The sequence below is a fragment of the Coregonus clupeaformis genome, chromosome 21 (genome assembly GCF_020615455.1).
Source record: "Coregonus clupeaformis isolate EN_2021a chromosome 21, ASM2061545v1, whole genome shotgun sequence".
Taxonomy (NCBI): Eukaryota; Metazoa; Chordata; class Actinopteri; order Salmoniformes; family Salmonidae; genus Coregonus; species Coregonus clupeaformis.
In genome coordinates this window covers 19,174,180-19,190,462 of record NC_059212.1, presented here as the reverse complement: position 1 = coordinate 19,190,462, position 16,283 = coordinate 19,174,180, and the positions used below count along the sequence as shown (strand labels likewise).

The 16,283-nt window shown below is 41.8% G+C and overlaps 1 protein-coding gene across 1 annotated transcript; it reads left to right on the top strand.

Annotated features, from left to right (window-relative positions):
* The first annotated feature begins 349 nt into the window (after nt 1–349).
* Nucleotides 350–13,358, top strand: LOC121535018 (selenoprotein F-like). Its single transcript, XM_041841680.1, has 5 exons — nt 350–455; nt 3,900–4,067; nt 11,922–11,985; nt 12,296–12,345; nt 12,629–13,358. Exons 1-5 carry the CDS (start codon nt 408–410, stop codon nt 12,770–12,772), a joined length of 474 nt encoding a protein of 157 aa, XP_041697614.1. The 5' UTR covers nt 350–407; the 3' UTR covers nt 12,773–13,358.
* Nucleotides 13,359–16,283: the final 2,925 nt, after the last annotated feature.

The window sequence follows — 16,283 nt, the reverse complement described above, 5'->3', positions numbered from 1 at the left end:
TTGGTGGGACCAACAGTCCACTAAACTGAATAGGCTTTTCATTCGTCAACAGTCAAATCTGTTGAAACGGGATTGGACACATTTTAAACAGTTCTTGAATTTGGCAACAGGGGGCGGTGTCCACGTGCGAATGGAATATAACTGTGACCGATCAAAGAAGAACAGAAGGTGCCTTTCTCTTAGCCATGTGAAAAGAGGAAGAAAAATGACCAATTACAACTTTTAGACGAATAAGGATAAACAATCAGAGATTATTCTTGCAAATATATAATTATAGTGTGTTGAATATAAAGAGAAACCAAAAAACGTGTATATTGCAATTTACAGGACATCAGGCAGTTGGCAATACTACTTCCTACTTTTAAGGGGTCCTCAATATATTTTTCCTAACAAAGCAATCTCCAAAAATGTCTGGGGAGGTGTATCTCCTGTGGCTTCTTTCTCTCATACAAACGGTAGGTTTATCAACAAAAATAAGAATAGCCACAAGTATACATTTTTGTCGCCGATAGCTCAGCGTTCATCGGATGGCAGGTTTTCTTTTGCTACACTCGATTTATACCCACTCCTTTGCTGCGACAGTCTAGCTAGCTTGAAACGAATGACGTGGCTTTTCAAAATCGCACCGGTTTACGACAGTTGATTCGTTAACCAGCTAGCTACAAATGGTCAAACTAATATTCCATTGCAAGACATATCAAACGTTAACACATACATACTGCACTTTAACGCAAACAAACTGTGCAACTGCTCAGTGACCCGATTTAACGCGAGTTCTGATAGATGAAAGACTGAAGTGACAAAGGAAAGAGCCAATCACGGCGAAACAGCAGCTGAGATTCTGCAAACATTCTAGCTAGCTAACCTGATTGTTGTATTTCGACGTAAGTGTGTGAAGATGAACGCGAGTATTAAAACGGGTTACATGCCCACGACCCAATGATGTGTATATAAATTAATGTTTATATAAATAATTTCTACCACCCCACTTTAATGTGAGATTCTTCCACATTACTGATTGGAATGCTATCCTATACTCAACCTGTGAAACGGTTGTGGCTAAATCAAATCAAATTGTATTTGCCACATGCGCCGAATACAACAGGTGTAGACATTACAGTGAAATGCTTACTTACAAGCCCTTAACCAACAATGCAGTTTTTTAAAGAAAAATGTAAAATAAAATTAAGTGTTAATTAAATATAAATATAAAATAAAAGCAAATAACTAAAGAGTAGCAGTAAAATAAAATAACAGTAGGGAGGCTATATACAGGAGGGTACCGGCTAGTCGAGGTAATTGAGGTCATATGTACATGTGGGTACAGTTAGTGACTATGCATAAATAATAAACAGAGTAGCAGCAGCATAAAAGAGGGGGATGGGGTGGGGTGGGGTGGGGTCCGGGTAACCTCCCGAGTGGCACAGTGGTCTAAGGCACTGCATCGCAGTGCTAGCTGTGCCACTAGAGATACTGGTTCGAATCCAGGCTCTGTCGTAGCCGGCCGCGACCGGGAGACCCATGGGGCGGCGCACAATTGGCCCAGCGTCGTCCAAGGTAGGGGAGGGAATGGCCGGCAGGGAAGTAGCTCAGTTGGTAGAGCATGGCATTTGCAACGCCAGGGTTGTGGGTTCGATTCCCAAGGGGGGCCAGTATGAAAAGTAAAAAAATAATGTATGCACTCACTAAATGTAAGTCGCTCTGGATAAGAGTGTCTGCTAAATGACTTAAATGTAATGTAAATGTAGCCATGATTAGCTGTTCAGAAGTCTTATGGCTTGGGGGTAGAAGCTGTTGAGAATCCTTTTGGACCTAGACTTGGCGCTCCGGTACCGCTTGCTGTGCGGTACAAGAGAGAACAGTCTATGACAATTTTTAGGGCCTTCCTCTGACACCGCCTGGTATAGAGGTCCTGGATGGCAGGAAGCTTGGCCCCAGTGACGTACTGGGCCGTACGCACTACCCTCTGTAGTGCCTTGCGGTCGGAGGCCTAGCAGTTGCCATACCAGGCGGTGATGCAACCAGTCAGGATGCTCTCGATGGTGCAGCTGTATAACGTTTTGAGGATCTTGAGGACCCATGCCAAATCTTTTCAGTCTCCTGAGGGGGAATAGGTTTTGTCATGCCCTCTTCACGACTGTCTTGGTGTGTTTGGACCATGATAGTTTGTTGGTGATGTGGACACCAAGGAACTTGAATCTCTCAACCTGTTCCACTACAGCCCCGTCGAAGAGAATGGGGGCGTGCTCAGTCCTCTTTTTTTTCCTGTAGTCCACAATCATCTCCTTTGTCTTGATCACCTTGAGGGAGAGGTTGTTATCCTGGCACCACACGGCCAGGTCTCTGACCTCCCTATAGGCTGTCTCAGAACCACTGTTGTGTCGTCGGCAAACTTAATGATGGTGTTGGAGTCGTGCCTGGCCATGCAGTCATGGGTGAACAGGGAGTACAGGAGGGGACTGAGCACGCACCCCTGAGGGGCCCCCGTGTTGAGGATCAGCGTGGCAGACGTGTTGTTACCTACCCTTAACACCTGGGGGCGGCCCGTCAGGAAGTCCAGGATCCAGTTGCAGAGGGAGGTGTTTAGTCCCAGGATCCTTAGCTTAGTGATGAGCTTTGAGGGCACTATGGTGTTGAACGCTGAGCTGTAGTCAATTAATAGCATTCTCACGTAGGTGTTCCTCTTGTCCAGGTGGGAAAGGACAGTGTGGAGTGCAATAGAGATTGCATCATCTGTGGCTCTGTTGGGGCGGTATGCAAATTGGAGTGCGTCTAGGGTTTCTGGGATAATGGTGTTGATGTGAGCCTGGGCAGTTCGTGGCTGTGCTTCCCTTTGTAGTCTGTAATAGTTTTCAAGCCCTGCCACATCCGACGAGTGTCAGAGCCGGTGTAGTACGAATCAATCTTAGTCCTGTATTGACTGTTTGATGGTTCGTCGGAGGGCATAGCGGGATTTCTTATAAGCTTCCGGGTTAGAGTCCCGCTCCTTGAAAGTGGCAGCTCTACCCTTTAGCTCAGTGCGGATGTTGCCTGTAATCCATTGCTTCTGGTTGGGGTATGTATGTACGATCACTGTGGGGATTACATCATCAATGCACTTATTGATGAAGCCAGTAACAAATGTGGTGTACTCCTCAATGCTATCTGAAGAATCCCGGAACATATTCCGGTCTGTGCTAGCAAAACAGTCCTGTAGCTTAGCATCTCATCTGACCACTTTTTTTAATTAACCGAGTCACTGGTGCTTCCTGCTTTAGTTTTAGCTTATAAGCAGGAATCAGGAGGATAGAGTTATGGTCAGATTTGCCAAATGGAGGGCGAAGGAGAGCTTTGTATGTGTCTCTGTGTGTGGAGTAAAGGTGGTCTAGAGTTTTTTTTTTCCTCTGGTTGCACATTTAACATGCTGGTAGAAATTAGGTAAAACGGATTTAAGTTTCCCTGCATTAAAGTCCCTGGCCACTAGGAGCGCTGCCTCTGGATGAGCATTCTCCTGTTTACTTATGGCCTTATACAGCTCATTGAGTGCAATCTTAGTTCCAGCATCTGTTTGTGGTGGTAGATAGACAGCTACGAAAAATATAGATAAACTCTCTTGGAAAATAGTGTGGTCTACAACTTATCATGAGTTACTCTACCTCCAGCGAGCAAAACCTTGAGACTTCCTTAGTGTTAGATTTTATGCACCAGCTGTTGTTTACAAATATACACAGACCGCCACCCCTTGTCTTACCGGAGTCAGCCGTTCTATCCTGCCGATGTAGCGTATATCACGCCAGCTGTATGTTATCAATGTCATCGTTCAGCCACGACTCGGTGAAACATAAGATATTACAGGAAATGGAAATGCACATAAGAATAAGTGACAACCAATCCAATGTCTCTCCAATTCTCCTGCACAGCTGTCGGCATATGGAGCCGACCTGTCCTCAGAGTCATGCAGGGAGATGGGCTTTTCCAGCAACCTCCTGTGCAGCTCCTGTGACCTGCTGGGGGAGTTCAGCCTGAGTTCGATCCAGCCTGTCTGCAGACAGTGCTGCCAGCAGGAGGCCCATATGGAGTCCAGGAAGGTAAGACATTAGGCTGCATTTAGACTATCTATGGGTGTATCAATTGTCCTCGTTGTCTCTGTCCATTCATCTGCACTTATTGGAAAATACTTTTCAGGTGAAAATAATGTGCTGGAAGCTCATCAATAGGCTGAGTTTCACCCGGTCAGTCCTACTCGGACCAGTGCCAATGAGAGGCGAGGAGAGGATGTAGTGAGCTGTATAAGCAAGGATCGACTCATGGGATCAGCTACAGTGCCTTCAGAAAGTATTCAAACCCCTTGACTTTTTCCACATTTAGTTGTGTTGCAAAGTGGGATTAAAATAGATTTAGTTGTCATTTTTTGGTCAACGATCTACACAAAATACTCTGTCAAAGTGAAAAATGTGATAAAAAAAACAAACAAAAAACGAATATCTTGATTACATTCAACCCCCTGAGTCAATACATGTTCGAATCACTTTTGGCAGTGATTACAGCTTTGAGTAAGTGGGTACGTCTATAAGAGCTTTCCACACCTGGATTGTGCAACATTTGCCCATTATTATTTTCACATTTTTCAAGCTCTGTCAAATTGGTTGTTGATCATTGCTAAACAACCATTTTCAAGTCTTGCCATAGATTTTCAAGCAGATTTAAGTAAAAACTGTAACTCGGAACGTTCACTGTCTTCTTGGTAAGCAACTCCAGTGTAGATTTGGCCTTGTGTTTTAGGTTATTGTCCTGCTGAAAGGTGAATTCATCTCCCAGTGTCTGATGGAAAGCAGACTGAAGCAGGTTTTCCTCTAGGATTTTGCCTGTGCTTAGCTGAATTCAGTTTATTTTTTATCCTGAAGAACTCCCCAGTCCTTAACGATTGCAACATACCCATAACATGATGCAGCCACCACTATGCTTGAAAATATGGCGAGTGGTACTCAGTAATGTATTGGATTTGCCCCAAACATAACACAGTGAATGTATTCAGGACAAAAAGCGGATTGCTTTGCCACATTTCTTTGCGGTATTACTTTAGTGCCTTGTTCTAAACAGGATGCATGTTTTGGAATATTTTTATTCTGTACAGGCTTCCTTCTTTTCACTCTGTGAATTAGGTTTGTATTGTGGAGTAACTACAATGTTGATCCATCCTCAGTTTTCTCCTATCACAGCCATTAAACTCTGTAACTGTTTTAAAGTCACCATTGGCCTCATGGTGAAATACCTGAGTGGTTTCCTTCCTCTCCGGCAACTGGGTTAGGAAGGACGCCTGTATCTTTGTAGTGACTGGGTGTATTGGTACACCATCCAAAGTCTAATAACTTCACCATGCTCAAAGGGATATTCAATGTCTGCTTTTTTATTTTTACCCATCTACCAATAGTTGCCCTTCTTTGCGAGACATTGGAAAACCTCCCTGGTCTTTGTGGTTGAATCTGTGTTTGATATTTACTGCTCGACTGAGGGACCTTACAGATAATTGTACGTGTGGGGTACAGAGATTATGTAGTCATTCAAAAATCTTTTTAAACACTATTATTGCACACAGAGTGAGTCCATGCAACGTATTATGTGAATTGTTAAGCAAATATTTACTGCAGAACTGTAGGCTTGCCATAACAAAGGGGTTGAATACTTATTGACTCAAGACATTTCAGCTTTTCTTTTTTAAAATTAATTTGTAAAAATTTAGAAAAATACGATTTTATTTTAACATTATGGGGTATTGAGTATGTGTGACCAAACACCTCAATTTAATTCATTTTAAATTCAGGCTGTAACACAACAAAATGTGGAAAAAGTCAAGGGGTGTGAATACTTTCTGAAAGCACTGTATATCAGCACATACCCGGCTCCACGAGGGGGCAAAAGGGGGCTTAGTTGAAACTTGTGCCCCCTCAGTTTTAATTTTATGTCCCTGTATAAAAATAGCAAAAAAGTTGAAATGATTGAGTGACAGCTTGGCGCAAAATCTGTATCCTATGCTCTGTCAGCACAATAGACAGAGCGCGCCACAATGTGTGTAGGGGGGCTATGGAAAGCCACTCAGGCACAGAGTTTCCGTTAGCCGGTAATTGCCAGCTTTTGGCCAATAAATTGTAGCCGGCCAAATTGTCCGGGGCTGCCCTGCTGCTGAGGAGCGTGAGAGAGGAGCCTTGGCCTAGGCTACTGTTGATTGCAAAGATGGAGGCCTTTTTCATTGAAGTAAAACAAATGTTAGTATGCCTAAAGTGAAAAGCCTACAAGGCAGGGCTCCAGACTGCAACCATTTAGTCCCATTTTGCAACCTTTTGACACCTGCCTGTGGGAGTAAAAATTTTTATTGGTTGCATCTGTGTGGGCTGTACATTCATTCACCTCACTAAAAATGGCCTATTTTGTTTTTTTAGGAGACTACAACCATGATTTAGTCGAATAGTAAAGTACTTTATCCTTATGATTCCTGTAATGAAAGTGTCTGCTTGCCATGTACCTGTTTCGCCGGCGCCTACTGCTGTGTCGAGCGAGTCACACTCTCTCCTTTCCCAGGGGGAAAAAATGCTCCGGAAGAAAGAAAAGGGTTATGATTGTATAACATTTTAAAATCCAATTGCTGGGAAACACAGCTATCCTGTTGTCACAGCTGGAGAGGATGCTCTCAGCTTTCTGTAGGTTTACTTTCTGTTTCTCAACTCTGTTATGAGCTCAATAGCAAATGTACTGTTCGATTAATACATTGCTACTATGTGTGGGTATTATCTTTAGTTAGTGATCTACAGTGCATTTGGAAAGTATAGTACCACCTGAGATTCAGTTATATGGATTTTTGTCCATATTGCTCAGCCCTTGTTATTATTATTAGATCGCTGTAGAGTCTGATTGCTGGGAAGATGATAATCTTTGGGTCTCTTCACCATTATCAGCTGTCCAATGGAGGTTCCTCAGAGGAGGAAGGGAAGAGCCATCCACTGAATTTCATAAAAATAGTGAAACATTAAAGTTATCCTTTTTAGATAAAACTATACTAAATATATTCACTACACCAAATAATTGATTTAAACACACTGTTTTGCATTAAAGTTCTACAGTAGCCTCCGTAGCACTCTGTAGGGTATCACCATGGTGTAGCCGGAGGACAGCTAGCTTCTGTCCTCCTTTGGGTACATTGACTCTAATACAAAACCTAGGAGGCTCATGGTTCTCACCCCCTTCCTTAGACTTACACAATAATTATGACAACTTCCGGAGGACGTTCTCCAACCTCAGAGCTCTTGCAGCATGAACTGACATGTTGTCCACCCAATCAAAGGATCAGATAAGGAATCTAGTATTGAAAGCATAAGCTACAGCTAGCTAGCACTGCATAAAATGTGTTGAGTAGTTGACTCAGAGAGAGAGACAATAGTTGAAAAGTTTTGAACAAATTAATAGAGATTTTTTTTACTTTCGCTAGTGAATGCAGCTAGCTAGTTTAGCCTACTCAATCACCCAGATCAGACAGAGAGGAATGCTAGCTGGCTATGGCCATCCAACACTGGAACTCTTCCAAGTCATGGTAAGCTTTTGGTTGTATTAATTTATTGCCACCGTTGCCTGCCGGTTTAACATGCTGACCACACCGGCCGCGTTATTCAACGAGCATCTGTGTAGCCAGGCGGTAAAATAGAACTTGGTTCTATTTTAGAAGCTTGACGCGCTGAAAGTCCTACCTCTCCCATCTCATTCGTTTTTAGGAGCATATACCCACGTGGGTGATTGAAAGATGAACGAGGTCCACACTCTAGCTAGCTAAATGACCATGCCCGGTGTAGTCAGCACCTAAGTGCTAAACAGCTTTCTGACTGTACACTGTACTGCATGATTGTAGTTGGTTTACTAACGCGTTAGTTCTAGTATGTTGACTATGACATGACAACGATGTAGGCTGTGTGTAGCAGTTAGCGGTCATGATATAAAGGTTTGGCTTGGAAAGTAGTTTTTGCCTGGTATCTCATTAACAATTTGACAAGCACTTAATAATGCCTCAAATTTCACAACGGCATCCCCTTTGTGTGGCTGTAAATCCATGCCTTTTGCGGCCAGTGGCCGTTGTGCCCTTGTGCTGAATATAATAATTATAATTCCCTTCTCCCGGCTGCGTGCTCCGAAGCACCTCTCACTCACATGGCTCTCTCAGATATCTCAATTCTTATTAGCCAATGCCCGTCACGGGCTACAAGTGAAGACGGACACATCGGAGACGCAACTGCGCGCGTCCATATCGAATTTCGAGGCGCATATTGAAGATGTTGGAAGAACTGTCCACATTTACTATTTGTTGTGACTTGACTTTCATTAATATGATGACTGTTATTTATCGAATCAACTATGTTTAATTATTACTCCATTTTAAATGAATCATGTAACAATTAACTCATTAGGATTTGGGGCACCACGGAATAAGTTGTTTATAGAGTTACCATCTCCCGAAATAAACTCTAAAAGGTCTTTACCTATCACTGTGTATAAAACAGTCAACGTATCAATCATTACCTCTTATCAGTCTCATTCTGAACGGTCGTAGACTTCTTGGATCTGCACGAACCCCAGCTTTACTTAGGATTCAGTACTACCCAAATTGATTCAATTATTTATTTACTAGCTAACTAAATAATAACACAGAATACATACGCTTAATACATGAGGAAAAAGTCCCTAGCGGACTAACAGCATGACTGCTTGGAGACAAAGACAAAGAGTCAACTTATCGTTGATACATTTGGAAGCTACCCTCAAAGTAATCATAATACTTTGCTCACGAACCACCGCCCGTTCGGAGTAAGAAACCATTTAATGTATTTACGTGTTTGCCGCTCGTCTATCTCTGTTGACCCAAGCCCTCTTGGAAAGGTTTTGGTTGGGTCTTCGCTCAGATCACTTGTAAGGCTCTGGGAAAACACCATTATCACAAGTGACCACAAATGCGATTTATGCATGTAATGCTTTTATTATAAAGGTGCATTTCTTTGTGTGAAAATGATCTTCCCCAAACTTGAAACTGACGCGCTGCGTATATGCCAGTTAGGCTCTACACCCGTTGTAAAGCGGCTTAATGTGCTTAATTTTAAGAAGGTATTTGGCCACTTTAGTTGTGATACAAACCTTACCAAAACATATAGGCTACATGAGATGTGTGACTATGATTTGAAAAAGTCAGGGGGAAAAAAGGCATGCACTGTTTCTTGCCTTACTGCACAAAAGCTGGGCATCATATCAAGTGATAATATATCATTCACAAGTGATAGGCTAATATTGTCACCCTTCAGACTATTCTTGATTTAATATTGTCTTTACATATACTAAATAATATATACAGTACCAGTCAAAAGTTTGGACACACCTACTCATTCAAGGGTTTTTCTTTATTTTTACTATTTTCTACATTGTAGAATATAAGTGAAGACATCAAAACGATGAAATAACACATGGAATCATGTAGTAACCAAAAAAAGTGTTAAACAAATCAAAATATATTTTATATTTGAGGTTCTTCAAATAGCCACCCTTTGCCTTGACAGCTTTGCACTTGTTGGCTGCTTTTCCTTCACTCTGCCGTCCGACTCATCCCAAACCATCTCAATTTGGTTGAGGTCGGGGGATTGTGGAGGCCAGGTCATCTGATGCAGCACTCCATCACTCTCCTTCTTGGTCAAATAGCCCTTACACAGCCTGGAGGTGTGTTGGGTCATTGTCCTGTTGAAAAATAAATGATGGTCCCACTAAGCCCAAACCAGATGGGATGGCGTATCGCTGCAGAATGCTGTGGTAGCCATGCTGGTTAAGTGTGCCTTGAATTCTAAATCAATCACAGTGTCACCAGCAAAGCACCCCCACACCATAACACCTCCAACTCCATGCTTTATGGTGGGAACTACACATGCCTAAATCATCCGTTCACCCACACCACGTCTCACAAAGACACGGCGGTTGGAACCAAACATATCCAATTTGGTCTCCAGACCAAAGGACAAATTTCCACCGGTCTAATGTCCATTGCTCGTGTTTCTTGGCCCAAGCATGTCTCTTCTTATTATTGGTGTCCTTTAGTAGTGGTTTCTTTGCAGCAATTCGACCATGAAGGCCTGATTCACACAGTCCCCTCTGAACAGCTGATGTTGAGATGTCTGTTACTTGAACTCTGTGAAGCATTTATTTGGGCTGCAATTTCTGAGGCTGGTAACTCTAATAAACATATCCTCTGCAGCAGAGGTAACTCTGGGTTTTCCATTCCTGTGGTGGTCCTTATGACAGCCAGTTTCATCATAGCGCTTGATGGTTTTTGCGACTGCACTTGAAGAAACTTTCAAAGTTCTTAATGTTCCGTATTGACTGACCTTCATGTCTTAAAGTAATGATGGACTGTCATTTCTTTTTGCTTATTTGAGCTGTTCTTGCCATAATATGGACTTGGTCTTTTACCAAATAGGGCTATCTTCTGTATACCTTGTCACAACTCAACTGATTGGCTCAAACGCATTAAGAAGGAAAGAAATTCCACAAATTAACTTTTAAGAAGGCACACCTGTTAATTGAAATGCATTCCAGGTGACTACCTCATGAAGCTGGTTGAGAGAATGCCAAGCGAATGCAAAGCTGTCATCAAGGCAAAGGGTGGCTATTTGAAGATTCTCTAATATAAAATATATTTTGATTTAACATGTTTTTGGTTACTACATGATTCCATATGTGTTATTTCATAGTTTTGATGTCTTCACTATTATTCTAAAATGTAAAAATAAAGAAAAACCCTTGAATTAGGTGTGTCCAAACTTTTGACTGGTAGCATCTGTAGAAACCTACAACTTTTTTTGTATAATTTTTGCTTTTTATAATTAACGTATTTTACAGGGTTAAATATTCGTTTCTAGGGCACATGTGATTCAAAAGTAGCTAGAAATGTATATAGGCCCTATATAGGCTATATCTCAATCAATTTAAAATCATATTTTCTGGTGCTCCTACATTTTATGTTGTGCTTCTAACTTTTATAAGTTGGGAGCACCAGTTCTACCAATGGAAAATGTTAATTTAGAGCCCTGTCTGTATCCAAGCCTTTGTCGATGTGCACCCATAATCAACAAAACTGTGACTTCCTTCCATGCAGTGTGTTGTAAGAAAATGTGCTGTCCTGGCTTAGGGGAAAGGAAGCTTGCTGGTGTAATTTAATTTGTGTTCCCAGTAACAGCGTGCCTGTGAAATACTGCTGTGACACTCCAATTTCCGCTAAGTTATTGTGTATTGGTGTGGAGCTTTGATTACCAACGGGCCACAAAGCTGCCATCCGTCAGAACCCTTCCATATGCGGAGGCTCACAGTTTAATGACCCTGAAGAACAGCCTGTCTACCACGTTTATGAATCAGACTGCCCAGAATCACATTATGCCAACTCACCGCCAGGAGCTTCTCTGTGGGTGGGCATCAGTGTGTAAAAATTAATAGTCAGGAAGGATGTTGGCTTGTTCTGAATTATTTGTTGGCCAAAGGATTGTGAAGATAAGTCTCAGTATTGGTTTAGAACAAAGGTGCACAACTCCAATTCTCGAGGGCCGTAGTCCTGCTGTTTTTCATTTCTCCCTGGGAATTAATGAATGTCATTTAAACATACTTGATTATGGCGTGGTAACTAGCAATCACCAGTCAGTCAAAGGCAGGAGGAGAACCAGCTTGTGGCCCTTGAGGTCTGGAGTTGTTTTGCTGGTTTTAGTGATGAGCCGATGTATTAGTCAATTATAATTTATTGATGTGGGCATCAGTGAGCTGAGCTCCCAGGGCTTAGGCTACCCCCAGTAGAACAATGTGGACATCCTGAGCCGCATCCTGACAATCTGCTTTTACAGTACACTGCAGGACTTAACGCAGTACTTTCCCCTCCACAGCTCTACCCTGGGGCCATCCTGGAAGTGTGTGGATGAAAATTGGGGAGGTTCCCTCAAGTCCAAGGTGAGTTGTCAATATGTTGTTGTTGGACCACCCATCTTGTAAAGCTCATTGGTGTCAGTTTGCTATGAAGGGGCTGTTATTGTATCCTGCCTCTGTGTGGGGTTGAGCCTCAGCCCTGTGCCTTATGGCACTGTTTGTGTTTGGGACAGCTGTACGCTGGCATTCACAACTGTGGTCCGTTTAACTTGATTACCGAAAATGTTTTCCAACGGTTTCTGTTTACAAGCTTTGTTAAAAATTTTTAACTATCCATCAATTGATTAATTCATTAGACCTTCGATATTGAGTTGACATTGTTTTGTGTCCACAGCTTTTGTCAGGTCTGACAAGCCGAAGATGTTCAAGGGTCTTCAAATTAAGGTACAAATGAATTGTAGATGCTCTTGCCTGTTGCGTACAATGAATTAGTTTAGTTAAATACTATAAAGAAGTGGTTGTTTCTCTGACAGCTTTTATACAACTTTGGAATGAAAATAACCACATTCTTGAACATAATCTCCTGTCATTATGGAAAAGCAGGAATCCTATGCCACGCCATAAAGTTTCAATATTACACTGTATAATCTTATAGGCTATGTTGAATTGGTAAACCTTGCTTGGCTGTAGTCCTGATAGTCCCCTCTCTCTGTGTGCTTGGTTTCAGTATGTGAGAGGCGCAGACCCTATACTAAAGCTGCTGGACGATAACGGGAACATTGCTGAAGAACTCAGCATCCTCAAGTGGAACACGGATAGTGTGGAAGAATTCCTGAGCGAGAAGTTGGAAGTATATAATACCGATTTGTAGTACTCATCATCACGTTCATTTTTGGGGGGCTACAAATTTGTGCACTGTTTGGATTTTATTGTTTAAAGGGACTGCACTGTTTATGACTCATTTTTTTGTACCTGAAAATCATGCCCACCTCCGAAATGACATTTTGTGCCAGGATGTAAAACGGCTGTTTTATATATTTGTAAAGATAGTGAAGTACCTGAACTTACCTGCAAAATACCTGGCGTTAACATCCAAAATTATTGGAGCAAATTATCCAAAGAGACTGTAAAGATGTTCACTGCTTGTAACTTTTTTTTTGTTTATTTGTTCTCCTCCCGTCTGTCAGTTGTCTCTATAGTTTAAAATAAAATATTGCTTATGGTGTCAGCGGTGGGATCTTTGGGTGGGGGGGATCCAAGTGGTCGCTTCATGCAGCTGTTTGGGGAGGAACACATTAGTGAAGGCCTCACAGTAAACCACATTTTGGGATGTGAGACCCGATGTCCTTGTGTGTCACTCTGGGCATCTTGCAGTGGAGCGAGATTGGATTCCCCCAGTGTGTGAATTAGAATGGGGAGGAGGGAAAACGCTACAATTAATAAAATGTCTCATGGTATTTTTTTATGGTATGTGTCTTCTGTTCCAGCATACACTGCATTTAATCAATTGTGCTGTGTTGCATACTTCTGGTAGTCTGACACTCACGAAAACCAAAAAGGAAAGGCGTGTCTGACATGGAGGGTAGCTTTGATTTGCAAAAGGGTGTAACAATCACGCCATCTAGTGGGAGAAAAGTATCATGTTGATAATTTCCAGGTACAGTAGGAGTACAGTATACTACTCTGACTCAATGTTATGGTAGGCCTTTTGATACAAAGGGGTTTTAAAGATTTACACTACCAGTCAAAAGTTATAACACCCCGATTTTTCCAGTTTTTATTTAAATTTAAGCAGTCCAATGAATAACCTGAAATGGTACAAAGGTAAGCGGTAAACTGCCAGAGGTTTAAAGAAAAAAAAGGTTTAGGTTACCAAAATCTGAAAAATGATGACCATTTCAGTGTTATAAAAAAAAAAGCCTTTTTCAGGGAACAAGTAATGGGTTAACAACTTACAGCAATGGAAGTAAATTAAACCTTGAAAGCTGATGCTAACAATTCCTACAGGTGTCCCAACTTTTGTTGATTACTTATAAACCCTCTGTCTGTATAAAAGCAGTGTTGGAACAGACTGTGTTACTACACCCTCTTAAGCATTATTTGGAGAGTATTGTACTGCAGGAAGTAGTATATTCCTATCATAATGGTGAGGAAAAAGGCAATTAAAGGAAGACACAGACCATAACCCTTAAGTGTAGGTTTTCCTTTAGAGAAATTGCAAAGAAGGCCAATGTGTCAGTGAGTACAGTTTCCTACACCATCAAAAGGCACTTGGAAACTGGAGGAAACTCTGACAGGAAGAGGTCTGGCAGCCCAAAGCCATAACAGAATCAGAATACAAGTTTGAGCGTCAACAACTTGCGTGATAGGCGGCTCACAGGACAACAGCTTCAAGCACAGCTTAACACTGGTCGAAGTAAGCAAGTCTCAGTTTCAACTGTGAAGAGAAGACTTCGAGCTGCAGGTTTGACAGGTCGAGTGGCAGTAAGAAAGCCATTGCTAAGATGGCAAAACAAGAAAAAGAGGCTTGCCTGGGCCATGAAGCACCGCCAGTGGACTACTGTTCATCACGCAGGGTTTTGTACGCCGTCGAGTAGGCGAAAGGATGGTTCCTCAGTATGTGACACCAACTGTCAAACATGGAGGAGGAAGCGTGATGGTCTGGGCCTCTTTTGCTGGATCCAGAGTGGCACCCTGAACCAAAACGTCTACCACAGCATTTTGCAGCTCCATGCAATACCCTCTGTTGTACGCCTAGTTGGTCAGGGGTTCATCCTACAGCAAGATAATGACCCAAAACATACCTCCAGGCAGTCAGAAAATAACAAGACGGTAGGCTTTAAATCATGGAATGGCCAGCACAGTCTCCAAACTTAAACCCCATCGAGCTGGTTTAGGATGAACTGGGCGGAAGGGTGAAAGCAAAGCAACCTACAGGTGCAACACATTTGTGGGGACTTCTGCAACAGTGTTGAGAAGAACTTTCCGAACAATATTTGGTTTCCATTGTAGAAAGAATGCCGAGAGTGTGTTCGGCTGTTATGTCTGCAAAAGGTGGCTACTTTGATGAGTCAGAAATGTAGATTACATTTTGTTAAACAAAACTAATCATGGAAATGTTTTGTTTAACAAAATGTAATGTACATTTCTGACTCATCAAATTTTGCAGACATAACAACCGAACACACTCTCTGCATTCTTTCTCCAATTGTTTAGTTGTTCTATGCTTTGATTTCAGAGTACATTAAGACAAACTGTAAATTTCAATAAAAACTGAAAAAATGGAGGTGTTCTAAAACTTTTGACTGGTAGTGTATTTGGTTCATTACATTGTACAAATGAAAGCTGTGTCAATAAACCAAAGCTTTAATGGTTTATTGACAAAAGGGCAATAACACATTACCCAAGATCACATGAAACAAATGGTTATTGGCAGTATAAAATTCTATAAAAATGGAGCCCACTATCAACCACAACAGAACACACTTAAATAACATGCAGTAAAATGTATGAAAACTCTTTAAATGAATCTAGCACTATATTCTGAGAAACATTTAAAGACCTAACTCTATCCTTAATGCAGAATCAAATGTATTAATACAGAAAAAACAAGCTTCACAAAATGAATATTTTTACATACTGAAAACCTAGAAAATTATGTACGATTTAGAACTAACGTTGCCTTGTCTGGTTGCAGTCCCCTGAAGGCCACACACTTCAGAATCCCGCCCAATCACAGCAAATCTGTGCCTATCCAGGCAACAAAGAGGGCGGGCCGAATGTGTACCTGGCACAGAGAAAAAGCACAGTCAGGAATAGACTCACCTGTCTATAGCGATACCCTGACCAAATATGGAAATACAAATACATGACATCCACTCTAACCTCGGCATCATATTCCCTCCTCCTCCCATACCTCCCATCCCTTCTCCATAGTTGGGGTTGTAGGAGGTCATCATGAAACTGTCCACTATCTGGCAATGGCACAAATGCCTGAGAGAGGAAGAGAGGAGAATTAATCCACTCAGTGGCAATAAGAGTGTTTGACAAAGGCAAGCTGCCGAAACTGGAATTGTACATTTATTTTAATAATTGATTGCTTGAGGACTTGGTTGGTTACACATAGAAATAACTAATTTAATTACCGTTCTCCAAGCAACATGCATTGATAAATAAACCTTTTTGTCACCATACCTGCAATGATGAACATGACCCCTGCACTAAGGGTCATCTTGGCTTTGGAGGAATCCTCCATGCTGCCCATTTTAAGAACAGGGCTATCATCGCCCCAATAACACCCAGGACTGAGCAAAACGGGCTGTGAAAAAAATGTCTTTCCTGTTTATACTCTTGGTCTTTCATTCAAATATTCACAAAGATCG